At 39.8% G+C, this 15219-nt stretch overlaps 1 protein-coding gene across 1 annotated transcript; it reads right to left on the bottom strand.

Moving 5' to 3' along the window:
• Positions 1-5825: 5825 nt before the first annotated feature.
• Positions 5826-9139, bottom strand: tpbga (trophoblast glycoprotein a). Its single transcript, XM_038302681.1, has 2 exons — positions 8651-9139; positions 5826-6969 (listed from the first exon to the last, which is right to left on the bottom strand). The coding sequence occupies exons 1-2, from the start codon at positions 8902-8904 to the stop codon at positions 6120-6122; spliced, it is 1104 nt and encodes a 367-aa protein (XP_038158609.1). The 5' UTR covers positions 8905-9139; the 3' UTR covers positions 5826-6119.
• Between the last annotated feature and the right edge of the window lie 6080 nt (positions 9140-15219).

Raw genomic sequence — 15219 nt, 5'->3', positions numbered from 1 at the left:
GAATGTCTGCATGTGTTTCATTGTGTCCTGACTGAGCCAGCCATGCACAGCCTTCAGCAAACAAGCCGTGGATATATTTCCTAACAGCCCCACTCATAAAAAGACAACAAAAAGACATGGTTTAAATGCACACTTTTAATGAGTAAAAAGGGGAAGTAATGGCATGCAGGGAACATTTCTCTTCTGTCTGGAGCTCAAGCTGACACCAATGATCCACGGTCAGCTTAATGCTGTGGCTGAGACTTGTGGTGAAACAGGCCAATGAAAGCTTCTCCTGGGATTTTCCTTCCGAATGCAATTATTAAGAATGATGTGAGTTTCACAATAGCTGGATCAGAGCGCTTAACTTTGTCATCATGAATGAATCCCATTACACGCCGGCACAATGGCCATCTGTGGATTTGGAGACAATGACCACCATAAGGCATCTTTTTTTTCTCGTTTGTGCTGCAAAACAAAGCGTATTTGAAGCGCCTTGCCATCAGGCGTGCCCCTTTGTGTCAGCCTGCGAGGCTCAATTGTTTTCTCCTTCAGCGACTAAATGTCCGGCTTAATGTGGCGCTGCGGCTCGGGAAATGATACCCCGACCTCCACCCAAACATTGAGATTACATTCATTTGTGTTGCCTTCAAAACAAACAAGATTACATCTGGGCTAAATGAGAGTACAGACATCAAGAGTTCCTCATGTTTCTTTATGTCATTCCACATGCACTAAAAAGACTCTGTGGCATAAATATTTTGGGATCACCGCCGGAGAGGTTTGGATATATTGACAGGACGAAGATGCTGCTCTGGCTTTGAACAAGAGGAGGCTGTTTTACTTAATTCCAGGCCTCCTCTCTCTGCCTATTCTAAATACCTTGATAGCTAGCAATTTGGGCAATAAACACATTGAGGAATGGCAGCTTGCCATTTCTTCTTTTGGTCTGAGTTGGGAGCATCAAAAGGCCACAGAGGATTGTTTTTGTCATTTGGAAAAACAAGGATGACACGCATGACACCATCTGGAATTCATTCACCGCTTCAGTTTGAACATGTGCATCATATTTGGGACTTTAGATTTCAGCGTTGATGAAAACAACTCCTAAATCACACAGGTTGCCTATTCTGTGTCTGATTTGTCTCAGAAGGCGGAGCTCAGATCTTTATATAATGTCACACCCAGGTACAGAATGCATCGCCATGTTTTCTTTTATTCTGAAGGAAAGGGAAAATATCTTGCCTCTGTTAAGTAAAGTTCCGCATCACATTCCTATGTTATAAGATTGAATGTTTACATTTAATCGTCAGCTAATCTGGCTGAATTTTTGGACTTGAAAATCCTTACCATGAGTCCTGCATTACTCACACCCACATATGCACCACTGCTCCAGCAGTAACACAAATGCTATTTACATGTTGCAGATAAGACCCAATACTTACATACTTTGGTCCCTTGAAACTATATGCGAATGCTCTGTCTGCACTGATGAAGATTCCCTCTTTTTAGGACACTAGATGCTCAGAAATTTAAGTAGATCTGACAAAATGACCAAGTATCTCACCCTTCTACAACTGGACAATATAGATCTGCGCCTTTGAACCTGGAAAAAACATACTAGTCAAACCAGGGGAGCATCTAAAGTAGCAATAAGATATGATAGGACTCGGTTTCCATGTAGTCCACTTCATGTCCATTTTAAGGAAGACAGGTATGGCACTTGTAGAAATGCAAAAAGTTTATTCCTAGTATTTTTACTTTCATTTTTGATTGGCAGCCATAGCAACGGCGGAGAATGAGGGCCAGGCTAGAGATTTTTTTTCTTCTATTTTAAGAATAAAGTCGTAACATTACGAGAATAAAGTTGTAATATTACGAGAATAAAGTTGTAACATTGCGAGAATAAAGTTGTAACATTACGAAAATAAAGTCGTAACATTACGAGAAAAAGTCGTAACATTACAAGAAAAAGTTGTAACATTACGAGAAAAGTTGTAACATTACGAGAATAAAGTCGTAACATTGAGAAAAAGTTGTAACATTACGAGAATAAAGTTGTAACATTACGAGAATAAAGTTGTAACATTACGAGAATAAAGTTGTAACATTACAAGAATAAAGTTGTTATATTACGAGAATAAAGTCGTAACATTACGAGAAAAAGTCGTACCATCACGAGAATAAAGTTGTAATATTACGAGAATAAAGTTGTAACATTACGGGAATAAAGTTGTAATATTACGAGAATAAAGTTGTAATATTACGAGAATGAAGTCATCATACCACAACCTGTTTCAGAAAGAAAGCTTCGAGCACCAACTAGCATATGACGGCCGACCAGCGCCACCAATAACTAAACCTGAGTCCACTTTCACATGCTGCCCAGTTTGATGCTGGTGTGTTAAATGATTTCCTTATTCGTTAAACCAGAGCCAAAGTTTAACCTCACATAATGCTCAACATTCCTCATTTTAGGGAAGAAAATGCTTCTTGTAGTTGTCATAAAATACAACTTGTTTCTCGTAATTTTAGGACATTTATCTCTTAATATTACAACTTTATTCTCGTCATTTTGACTATCCTCGTTGTGACTTTTTTCTCATAATGTTACAACTTTATTCTCGTAACGTTACGACTATTTTTGGAATTTTATAGCTTTATTCTCGGAATTTTTGCGACTTTATTCTCGAAATAGAAAAAAAAACTTCTGACTTCTATGAAAAATTGGCTACACACATCCAGCCCTTAACATTACTCAAGTTGCAAAAGGAAATTGTTGCAGTGAGAACTTCAGGGAGGGCTTTAGATTTTGTTTAAATGCTTTTTTTTTTACCTTGTTTCCTGTGGTTACCTGTAGTAAACTGATGTCAAATTGAAAGTGTGTATAAATGTTAATTGATCCAGGCTAACACCAGCTAGTCAGGTATCTGTAGACAAAGCTAGATTAGCTGATCTTAAGCTTCTACATTTTGGCCAAAGAACTTTAGAATCACAGTCAGTATTAAAACCACATGATAATGTTAATTTACATAATCATAATCACCGTACTGCAATAAAAAAACAGCCACTCGGATGCAGATTTTGGCAGGCTATTATATGAAGTCAGAATTCTGCCAAAAGTATACAGTCGTAAATACTGGTAAGGGCAGTTTAATTTAAAACACGTGCACATAAACGACTCTACATCCATTTTAAATGTTCAATGCTTTAAGATTTAATACCATGAGGTCCCTAATATCTATCACAACCATGAGTTTGTGCTCCTCCATGTGCTCTCTTGCATTTTACACTCATATAAATCCTCTCTATGTATTTTTTTTATGTAGGCTCAAGTCACCTTTTGTCACTTTGAGTAAGGAACCAAGCTGAGAAACTAAACTGCCTGTCATTGGCGACATTTCAGGAAATCTCCCTTCTTGAGACAAGACTGTTTTCTTCCTAGTTATGGCGAGTTATGTTCGCAAAGCATCTTCAGGCTAATAGCTGTTCTCTGACTTTATATGCAACAGCCGTAGCTCACCACACATGTACGCCTGAAAGTTAGCATGTGCAGAAAAAGATGGCTAAATGGGGACAAGCACGTAGGACTTAAGGTAAACATATCACCATAATGATTGACAGTTAGGAGGACCACTTATTTAGATGATCCACCCAGAAATAAAAGATTGTTCTCTATACCTTTAAGAGAACAACTACTAGCCTGAAGATGGTCTGCTAATGTTATTAACACAATCAGAAAGAAAACAGTACTGCAGCCACGAGCTCAGAGGAAGCACTCATGCATGTGGTATATTAGGAGCCTCATGTGTTGAATCTGAATGCATAGAATTTTCAACATGCCAATGAACAGTAGTTTACATGTGTTTTAAATAAAACCGCATGAGTGTGTATTTTTACACATGTGCACCTTTGACACAAGTATATTTAAACCAATATGCATTTAGCTTCAGTGTGCCAGTAAGATAACTGGCTAAGCCAATGGACTGCTCACATCTTAGAGCTTTGGTTTCTATACTTTTGCAAGTTAACACCCCCAGCACTTACTTTTAAACAGGTCTTTTAACTTTACCAAGATGTTACTTATGTGTTGAAGCAATAAATTGCTTTTTTTAAGCAGCCCAGCCAGACTACCATTTTGAAACTGCTCATCTTTGGAGGAATCTAAAGCTTTACATCATAACATGAGGGTTAGGGTTTAATCCTTTTAACTGTGCAAAGGATATAAATAATTCTTGTTTCTCTAATGGCTTTATTTAACATTAACAGTTTGCTTCACTTTCCTATTATAATTGTCCTTGATTGTCTTAATAAAAATCCAATTTAACATTAAAATATCCTGTTTTTGTGATTCTAACTTTGTACATTACCTTGAAATTTGTCCATATTTAACCCATCTCCTTAGGAAGCACTAAATGCATTACCAGGGAAGATTTATCAGGTCTGGTTTATGCTCAGAAACCAGGTAATCAGATAGCGACTAAGGAAGGAAGCTAAGAAAGGAGGCGTCCTATTGGTCGCTTCTACATCCGCTCTACCCTATGCGTATTTCCTGTTTGGTAACTAATGGCAGAAACTGACTGTAGCGCCGTCCATAACGCCTTCCACACCTCAGACACTATCCCAGACACCGTGCAGGGCGCTAGTTTGTAGCTTTGAGCGACGGTCTGTTGGTTTGCACCAGAAGACAAAACACACAGCGCCACGGCCAGTCTTTGGGGAACACTCACGGGTGAACTGTTGGTTGTCCGGCGTTGGATGAGGGGTTGTACACGGTGAACATGCTCGTCAAACCGACACACGGACACCCAAAATTCTAGCTAGTTCGTGATTTTCCCTCTTGTATTTTGCCGTGGATCAACAGGCCACGCATCAATCAAAAATATCTGCATCATACCTGCAACAACCTCACCACGGCACACTGCTGCGGGACTATAACCAGCACCTTAGCCTCAGGGTTTGCCCGGGGCAGCGTTAGATTTAAACCAGAGAACTATCAGCTTTTCCCAAAAAAACAGTATCCTGCTTTAACCATGAGGTCACCACTGAGTGCTGTTACCTGCTGCTAACATGCTCCTTACTTAAACCTCAGCTCTAAAGAACAAACTAAACCGGGATATGCTGTGAAGCCAAATTGATGCACGAAGCAATAATTCTGTTCAACCATCTGAATAACTGATAACTTTCCAACAATCTAAAGATTTCCTCTACAAACTGAGATATGCCATCTTTCTAAAGCAGGAAAGCTGTTACAGCAACAGTACCTCACTTTCAGATTATCTAAACTAACCCTTAAGCACATATCGTTCTTTCTTCACCAACTGCTTGAGAAGACCTTGTGAATGGAACAATGTGGCTGGTGTTTCAGAATCATCTGTATCTTATCATAGCAGGGAGGAAAAGCCCCCTAAACAGAAAAACGTGGAGAGCCAAACCCTTTTTTTTTTCTTCAAAGAGCCTCCAAAGTGAGGGCTGTTGTTTTTAAGGAGCGAGGGAGGAGGGGGCTGCTTTCAGCAGCCTGAGCTTGGGGCTGGTTCTCATCATTTTGACAATAAAACTGAAGGAGTTGAAACAAAGCAAAGTTTCACGAAAAAGAGAAAGGCAGAAGAAAAAAACCCCGAAGAGGTAGGGAGATTTCCGCTGGCCTGTGCTGAATTGTCTTCTCTCCTTCTAATCCAACAGCCAAAGAGGGGTAGAATAGTGATTTTAAGAGGAGCTTTAGGGGGAGAGAAAAAGCTTTCGTGGCTTTATTCCTCTCTGGCACCCTGGGGCAGGAGGCCGGAGGGACCAAAGGGCTTGAAAGGGATCAAAGATGAATGAGTGATTGTGCTTTAAATTCCCAAAGGTTTGTTTTCATAGTGTCAGAATTTTATTGCAGTGCTGGGGTTCTTCTTTTCTATCAGATTTGTTTTATTCACATACTGAGAAACAATACTGCGCTTATTTCAGGCACTTCACTTTTGCTTTCTGGAAATGTCAAACACCTCCATTTGACAGGAGTGCATGCTTTGATCAGTTTCTTTTTTTTAAACCTTTATATGTATTTAAAGATACAACTGTACATTTTTCTTTACATTATGTTGCTGATAAATGAAACAGGACAAAGAGTTCCTAAAGGAAGTGACGCAGTAAAGGTCTGTTCACGGGTCAGCGCTGGCGGAGACCTGCGATAACCTTGGGTCGGAGTCTATCTCAAAACGATAGTGGTAGCCCTCCCAGACCTCCCTGCAGGCGTCCCGCATGTCATACACACGCTTCTTGATTCCCTTGCGGTTGAGGTAAAGAACAAGGAGGAAAATGAGGCCTATGAAACCCAGGACGATACCCAAGAAGACGTAAGAGGTTTGTAAAGCAAGGTCTGCCCCGGCGTCCCTTTGGTAGCATTCCAGAGTCAGTGTGGCCGCCGTAAGGATGGATGTGTTCCTCATGCTGGGAGGGAACATGCAGACGAGGCTGTCGGCATCCACGATACGGTCCTGGGACCTGTTGAGCCACAGTGAGAAGGGTTCAATGCCGCAAGTGCATTTGAAGGGGTTCTGCCCCAGAAACAGGGAGGCTTGGCGAAGCGAGTCCAACTCTTGCAAGCTCTCATTAGGAAAGGTCTTGAAGGCATTAAGTGTGAGATCAAGCTCCTCCAGGCTCTCCAAACCAGAGAGGGTGAGGTTGCGGATGGCCACCAGGGAGTTGTTGGAGAGCTGGAGTCGCTGCAGGCTGCTCAGGTTGGAGAAGATACCTGAGGGAAGGTAGACCAGGCTGTTGTCAGACAGGTCCAGGGTCCGCAGGTTCCTCATGGAGCTCCTCTGAAGGCAGCTGGATAGGTCCATCACCGATGAGAAGTTGTAGAGAGCTTTGCTGAGGTTCAGCTCCCGCAGCGACTGGCTGAGGGTACCGAACGCTTCGGGGTGAATGACAGCCAGCTGGTTGTTGCTCAGATCCAGAGAGCGAAGGCGGAAGAGTCCGGAAAAGGCGCGGGACTCCACCTCTGAAATTCTGGAAGAAAAACAGGACATGTAGGTCAAAAATGAAAATACTGCACCAAAAATAAGAAAGAAAAATCGGGTGGTAAAAATTCAGAATAAATCTATTTAACTCTAAACTGAGTATTTACTACTATACGGAAATCTGCTCAAGTGTTGGAGTTATTATCAGTGTAAAATCTGACAGACATGCAGTGTAACTTTTTTTCTTTATAATGTTGATTAACACCCAGTCTCTGAAAGTTCTTCAGGATTTTGACACTAATAACACAGAGTAAAATTAACTCTGAAAATCTGCAATTTAACACTCATGGAATGGGACCAAATAACAGGGCTATTTTCAACTCTGTATGTGTTAAAGTATGTTTTTTTTCTTCGCTGTGGGGTTTTATCATGATTTAAGTGTTTTAATTAATAAATATAAACTTTGTTTAGTGTGAGTAAATGTTTTCTTTAACAATAAAATTCCCGCCAAATGTCATCTTGAAGCACAAGAAAACAGATTTTTTTGTTATTCAGAAATATGTAAACCAAACTTCATGAATTTTGCTGTGTTAAAATAACACTTTAAAAGTTAAATATAAAACCAATTTGGTCCCACTCTGAATTAGTGTTAAATTGACTCTCTACATAGTGTATATCCAGGGACGGATTTAGGAAATTTGGGGCCCTCTGGATTAAGAAGACAACATAAAAAAAAAGATCCATTATACAGATAAAGAAATGTTAATAGAATAGACATACATTATTAATTCTAAGTTTTGTCCTTCTCTTCCTGTCCCTTTTCCTGTTTTCCTCTTTTTTTCCCAAGCACTAAGCTCACTTAGCTGATTGCTCCTTCCTGTTTTTCCAAAAAGGCGACGGCAAAAGTAAATAACCCAGTCCTTCTTTTCACTGCAGACAAACCATGATCTGCTGATCTGTTCTCCAGTTTTCATTTGGATGAAATAATAGCTGCATGAATCATGACAGCAGACAAGATAGAGGTGAGTAGGAGGCGGGGTTACCAATCTACTCGCTCTGGAGAGCAGAGTTCGCTGCTTTAATATGTTGTCGCCAAAGTCTCCAGTAGCAGAAAAAAAGTCCCTACATTTGGCACTAGGCTCTTTTTTAAATAAAAGCTCTAGAGGGGTGTGAAAAGTTGCTAAATATAACGACAAAGCGCTAGCTGGCAACACTGCTCTTCGCACCGTTTGTTTTCAAATGTTTTGCTGCTGTCTGTTTGGACCTTTCTGAACATTTGCAGCAAATGGACTGATCCAGTGTGGCGTAAACTAAAGGGGGGAGGGGGGGGATGGGGCAGAGAAAAACTTATTATAGACGTTCTGGTGGCATTTTAATGAAAAACATTATTAATGTGAACAAATAAGGAATAATTGTATTAACCATACATGTAAGTTTTATGGGGCCCCAAAGAACTTGGGACCCTAGGCAACTTCCTGGTATTGCCCAATGGTAAATTCACCCCCCCCCCCCCCCCCCCCCCCCCCATCTTACTCCAGTTGTAATGACTCTGAAAGTCAATTTACTTTGACACAACATATTAAACACTGTGGATTTTACTGTACAGTCAAATCATTGATTATATTACATTATTTTAGATTAGAAGGAAATGTTCCTGATCCTAAATCAGTCTAATTGGAAGTTTTCCTTTGAAAAGAAGGAACCCTTCGCGTTGGGTCAAACATTCTTACCTGTTGTTGCTTAAAGAGAGGTTGGTGACATTATCTAGAGCTCGGAAAGACTCCGGACCGATTCGGCTGATGTGGTTCCCCGTTATGAACAGATTCCTGGTGTATCCGGGGATCCCCACCGGGATCCTCCTCAGGTCTTTGGAGACGCACTTCACGGTGTGAGCCGCTTCCGAGCACTGGCAGCTGAGAGGGCAGGACGCGCAAAGGGAGCCGAGGAGCGCGCAGAGAAGCAGGCGGCTCATCAGATGCAGCATGTTGTTATGGATCAAACCGAAGCAGGGAGCGAAAAAGACAAAAATAAAAGATCAGACGGGGGGGAAAAAAAGAAAGGAAAAGATTTGAGTTAGATTGAAACAATCAGTTTTTCCTCTGACGCCCACATCGCGACTTGTCCCGGCTGGGAATGCGCCTTCAACTTGTGCTGTGTGCAGAAAAGTGCGGTCAGGAGGCTGGCTCTGATTTCCATGAGAACAGAAGTGGGGGTCACAGGGGTGGGGGCTGTTTGATCCTCAAAGCGGGGCGTCGCTGCTTCCCCCAACAATGCAGTTAAAAGGACCATCGACTGGTGCGATGATGATCTGCGGGGAGGGGCTTCTCTCTCCCGCCTGACCGGATCCACAGCATGGGGGGGGGGGGGTCTATTTAGGATTATATTGATGTGGGGTTTGTTTCTCTCAATTTAAGACATTTGCACTAAAAATAAAAAAGTGCATGATGGATTAGGAGGATCCACTATGACGGCGTAAAAGGACCAGGATAGAGATTTAATTTTTCCTTTTATTTCGAGAATAAAGTAATATTTCATGAATAAAGTCATAAAATTACAAGAACAAAGTCGTAAAATTACAAGAAAAAATGTCGCAATTAGAATAGTCATAAAATTACGAGAATAAAGTCATGACATTATGAGAATAAAGTCATAAAGCTACAAGAAAAAAGTCGCAACGAGAATAGTCATAAAATCGCTAGAATAAAGTCGCAAATTACAAGAAAAAATGTCTCAATGAGAATAGTCATAAAATTACGAGAATAAAGTCATGACAGTACAAGAATAAAGTCCTAACGTTACGAGAATAAAGTCGTAACATTGCAAGAATAGTCGTAACATTACGAGAAAAAATTCGCGACGGGAATAGTAATAAAATTACAAGAATAAAGTCATGACATTATAAGAATAAACTCGTAACATTACGAGAATAACCTCGTAACAAGAAAAAAGTCGCAAAGAGAATAGTCAAAATTACGAGAATGAAGTCATGACATCATGAGAATAAACTCGGAACGTTACGATAATAAACTCGTAACTTTACAAGATGAAGTCCTAACGTTACGAGAATAGGGCTTGGTCGTCATGAAGTAAGCACTTTGCGTCGCCACCATCTTGACGGCCTCTTTTACCGCGGCTCAGACTACTGCCCATGACTACCGCAGACTGTACTCCTTCTCAGCCGTGTTTTATTTTGATTAATTTCACCTTAACTTGATTTCAACCATGGTAAACCGTTGCTGTATTGTGGGCAGTAACAGCTCAACACATGATCGCCATGGGAAAAACATAGAAAATGGGTTAACTTTCCAACGCTTTCCTGCCTGGAGGCGTAACCATGCAGACCAAACGTCAGAGATAAAGAGTCGTCGGCTAGCTTGGATCGCAGCTGTAAGACGACCGAACATAACTTTCCACAGTATTCCAAAGTCATTGAGAGTGTGTTCCCTGCATTTTCGTTCTGGTAAGTTAAAGATGCAAGGTTTTATTTTATAGCCTACTTTGTTTCTTTCCTTCAAAGTTGGGATCTTTTACGGGAAAATAATAAAAACGGCAGCGGGAAAAGGCTCAAATACGTGAGAAACCCGGAGGGTTGGCAGTTAACGTTACTAACTACACCTTTGAAACACATAGCAGCTAGTTAAAAGTACATTACATGCGCGAGTGGTTGTTAGCATTAGCGGTTAGCAGTTACTAAACTAGCAGGTTCCAGAGCCCGTCTGATCACAGCTTACCTTCGTACGGATTACTGTGTTCCCACTGTTTGCTGGCTTTATAATCTGCAGCTCCTGAACCCATCCATTCGTGAACTGCACATGAGACTCCAAGGACTTGTAGCTTCGGAACTGTTTTGAAGTATAGGCGCTCACTCATCGGTGCTCCACTCATTGTTTGGAACTTCATATGGATCCAAATTATTAATAATGCTGATTTTGTCAACATACCGGTCCGTGGTTTCTCTATTTAATGTGTCCTGGTAAATTCCAGATCTTTTTCGGGATTTTAACATCTTTTTTCTCTCTACTTCTACGTCGCTTCTTTCCACAACAACGTATCAGAGCTATGTTTACGTTTGCGTAGCCGTCAATATGACCGCCACGTCCCACAATGCAACGTGGATCCCGAGCCCTATAAAATCGTAACGAGAATAGTCAAATTTACAAGAATAAAGTCGTAACATTTAAAGAATATAGTCACGACGAGAATAGTCATAAACTTACATGCATAAAGTCATAATAATAATAGAATAAAGTCCTAAAATGACGAGAAAGAAGTATTTTATGACAATTCCTACAAGCAGCTGAAGCTGATTGGTCTAGCTGGTCAGCCGTCATCTGCTGGGCGGAGCTCAAAGCATTCTTTCTGAAATGGGTTGTTGAATGATGATTTCATTCTCATAATATTACAACTCTATTCTCGTAATGTTACGACTTTATTGTCGACACAGAAGAAATAAAAATCTCTAGCAGTAATACTCCACCGAATCTACAGCAGGTCAGACACACCTTAAAAAAAATAGCAAACTGGAAACAATTGTAAATTTTTGAGGATCTGAAGGTGAAACATGGAGCTTTTTATGATGATCGTGTCCACGCCACGCCTTTCTGGCTCTTGGGCAGTTCTAGACTCAATTCTCAATTCTCCATTTTAAAATACAACTCAAAACCCATCTGTTCAAGATTGCTTATTCTCTTTAAAAATATCAATTTCACTGTCACAGCCTCTGTATTTTTAAATGTTTTTATAATTATAATTTTTATTTTTTCTGACACTTTTTGTTTTGTACGGTGACCTTGAGTGTCCAGAAAGGCGCCTTTTTAAATAAAATGTATTATTATTATTATTATTAGACAGGTGCCAACGGGGGCCAGTTAGATCCTGGTATGGCCCCTGTACTGAAGACATAATACTCAAAGAAATTCTAATGATGATATGCGCTGGAACAGACATGGTTACTGATTGGTGCTTTGGATCTATTTAATTTTTTTCTTTAAAAATTATTTTTTTTTTTTCTATTTAATTAAAAGCAATAAGGGCTAGGGTTTTAGCTTCAGTGCTATTGAGACAGGATCCCAGTTTTCATCTGCTAAATTTTTGTTTTTTTTTCAAAATAAATTGCTCTAATCCTTACTGCTGAATTTATCAGTTCTAATTCAGATTTTATAGAAAACGGTAATTTTAACTTAAATTATGTCAAAAATATTTTCCTAAATTATGAATGCTTATTGACCTAATAAGGCATAGAATTTTTATTTAACCTAATTGAATAGAAATTCCACTTCATGCAGCTCTCCTAATATATTTGAATCCCTTGCCCTGTTTTAATTTCCTGCTTTTCTGTGCCCCATGAAAACACGCTGGCCCCCTCCTGGCCCCCTGGTACATTTGGTCTAGAACCGCCACTGTCTGGCTCCACTTACAGCTATACCACCCAAAAAATAAATAAAAAATATTTAAAAAAAGATATACTTGTGTGAAAATTTTCAAGTTTTTAATGTCACTAATTCCAAAACAGTTATGAAAAATTAATAAATAAAAATCCATCCACTGCATTTTGTTTCCAAGTTTGAAGAAGTCATTAATTCAAATTTAACAACAAATTAAAATACATATATTTGATTCCAATTTTAGCAAAGCAATATCTACATAAAATAATTTGGCAAAAAAACTTCAAAATAACATATTTTAAAATAGAATACCATTTTAAAAAACAGAAAAAGAACAGGAAAGGAACCAAAAATAATCTACTTTAAGCTATTTATCATTATATCTGAGTGTTTATTTTAGTCATGTTTTATTTAGCTTCTTTTTGAATTTGTTTCCTATATCTGTTGTGCTTCAACATATGTTTTCTAGTTAGCATGTCGTTTTACAATGATGTTTTGATAAAAAAAAAAAAAACTGAGGAGGGGATGAACTGAATTAAAGTCTCATTTGGGTCAAACACATAAGGCCCAAAGGTTGATCTGATCGGAAGCATCATGGTTTATTGGCTAAAAGTTTCTTCCTTAAGACTTTAGTCCAAATGTTTGATATCCTTCCAGAAAAATGCAGGAATTTTGGTCCATTCCTCCAGACATAACTGGTATAACTGAGGCACGTTTGAAGGCCGCCCTTTGCACAAACCTTTCAGCTCAGACATGAAAAAAAAAATGGGTGAAATTAAGATCAGGGTTTTGTGTTGGTCTTTGAGTCACTAAAATGCTTTAGCCATTGTTCCTCTGGAAAACCATCTGCCCGAGTTCTCTCTTTATCTGCACCAGTAAAACACTATATTGATTAGGGGGAGTGGCGGCCTAGTTGTTAGCGCACTGAGCTAAGAATCCTTAGGTTCTGAGTTTGAGCCCCACTCCCACAGACTCCCCCTCTGGGTCTCTGAGCAAGACCCTTAACCCAACACTGCTCCCCGGGCGCCGCAAAAATGGCAGCGCGCTGCTCCCCAAGAGTGTCGGTTAAATGCAGAGAGTTCATTTCACCAATGAGAGGTCAATAAAATTCCATCATCTTATTATTATCATTATATTAATCTACATCCAATCAATCTGGATTTTCTTTTTTACACTTTTTTAAATGGATAATCTGATAAAAGAATGCCAAAAGTGCTGATTTTGTAATTCTAACCCCAACATAAAGATCATAAATCTCAAGCTGGGTTAAATAATTAGCATCATCCAGGACATATTCTATATATAAAAACCTGTTTAACTAATCCTTTAGTTAAACAAATCTAAACCAACCATCAGAAAACTCCTATATGTTTTTCCCCTTTATTCAAGGAGGTAGTTCGGAAAACTTATGAATGAAATATGATTTACATTTTAAAAGAAATAAAAAATCCTGCTTAATAACTTAAGAACCAAAAAATCCTAGTTCCATTAACAGATCAATGTATTCACCTGTTTTCAACTTTCATTCACAAAGGTTGTTTCTTCTTGCAGTGAAACCCGTTGTTATATTCCAGAAATATTTTAGTTGTACAGAAAACTCATTTGAAGGAGAAATTTGACTAAAATAGTCATTTACAACCAAAAAGGGAAACATATCAGGAGGAAAACAGGACTGTTTAAACAAATGAAATCTAAAATGTGTTTAACGTTCCTGCTTGTAGCTTAAAGATGTTTCCTAAACCGGGTTAGATAAAAGGGGTGGGGTGGGCGTCTCGGTCCCTGACTGTAAATCTCCAGCACTTTTAGGAGGAACTCTGTGAAATGGATGAATTTAGCGACGTCCCCTGCATTTGCACCTCCCCAGGTGGTATATGACACAGCTGTGGGAGGGGGGAGCCCAAACCTTTGATTTGTTCCCTCCTGAAAACCATGATGCTCTGTAGGATAATCTCTTCTGAGTGGGACTTTAAGCCACTTAACGGTGTCGTGTCAAAGCTGGGAAGACTTCCCCATGATTTTGACAGGAATCACTCCCGAGTGTATAAATAGAAACTTGAAGAGGAGGAAGAGGAGTCGTCATCCTCCAGGGGGACAGCTCTGATGAAACACAGTCCTCATAATTCAATGATGGAGAGGGGGAGAAAAAAAGAAGGCCCACACATGGCTACAATAATAGAGATCTTTATCCGTGTTTTAGTTGTAAGTCATGAGTTCATACAGTCGCTTTCAACATTTTGAAGAATTCCCAGCAGCCACGTGATCTGCAGCATGAAAGATAACTGGAGAAGCAGCTGGATAAAAGACTCATGTGAAGCATGTGTGTGGATAGTGGCACTAATAACGCCAGCCTGACTGTCTTTTGTCAGCAGACTGAATCGGCGGGGCCGCAGGTTTCCACATTCCTGGACTTGGCTCCTGGATACAAAAAGGCACCCCAGCAGGAAACACCTAACACCGCTTTCAATGATCTCCATCATGCATCGCATTCCTGTGCAGGAAACTTCTCACAAACAACCTGCTTCTGTTCTGTTCGATGCACGACAGGCAGTGATCAGAAGGCCATGGATGTTTATTCCCTCTGATAGCATCGTTTATAAGGAAGCACACTTTGACTGAAATGGAAATAAAATAATCCGATATTATAATCCCGACCCTGAGCATGAAAGCGAGGTATCCCGACTTTTTTAAACTGGCTTTGCTTACAATCTTCTAACCAACATAAAGGGTAGCAGTTTGGCTTTCAGCTCGGACGTTTTGCTGCTTTGCAGAGACTATCTGCAGATGGTAAAACACCACCACCGTCTCACCGTAGCATTAACTCTGATTAAAGTAGTGTTTAGGTACACGCAAGGAAAAATAAAAGGTAGGGATGCACGATATTGGGATTTTGGCCGATATCCGATATTTTAAAACTC

This window comes from Cyprinodon tularosa, unplaced genomic scaffold, assembly GCF_016077235.1.
Source record: "Cyprinodon tularosa strain WSP-4 unplaced genomic scaffold, ASM1607723v1 ctg498, whole genome shotgun sequence".
Lineage (NCBI taxonomy): Eukaryota > Metazoa > Chordata > Actinopteri > Cyprinodontiformes > Cyprinodontidae > Cyprinodon > Cyprinodon tularosa.
The sequence above is the reverse complement of the archived record's forward strand: the minus strand, read 5'-3'. Positions and strand labels throughout refer to the sequence as shown.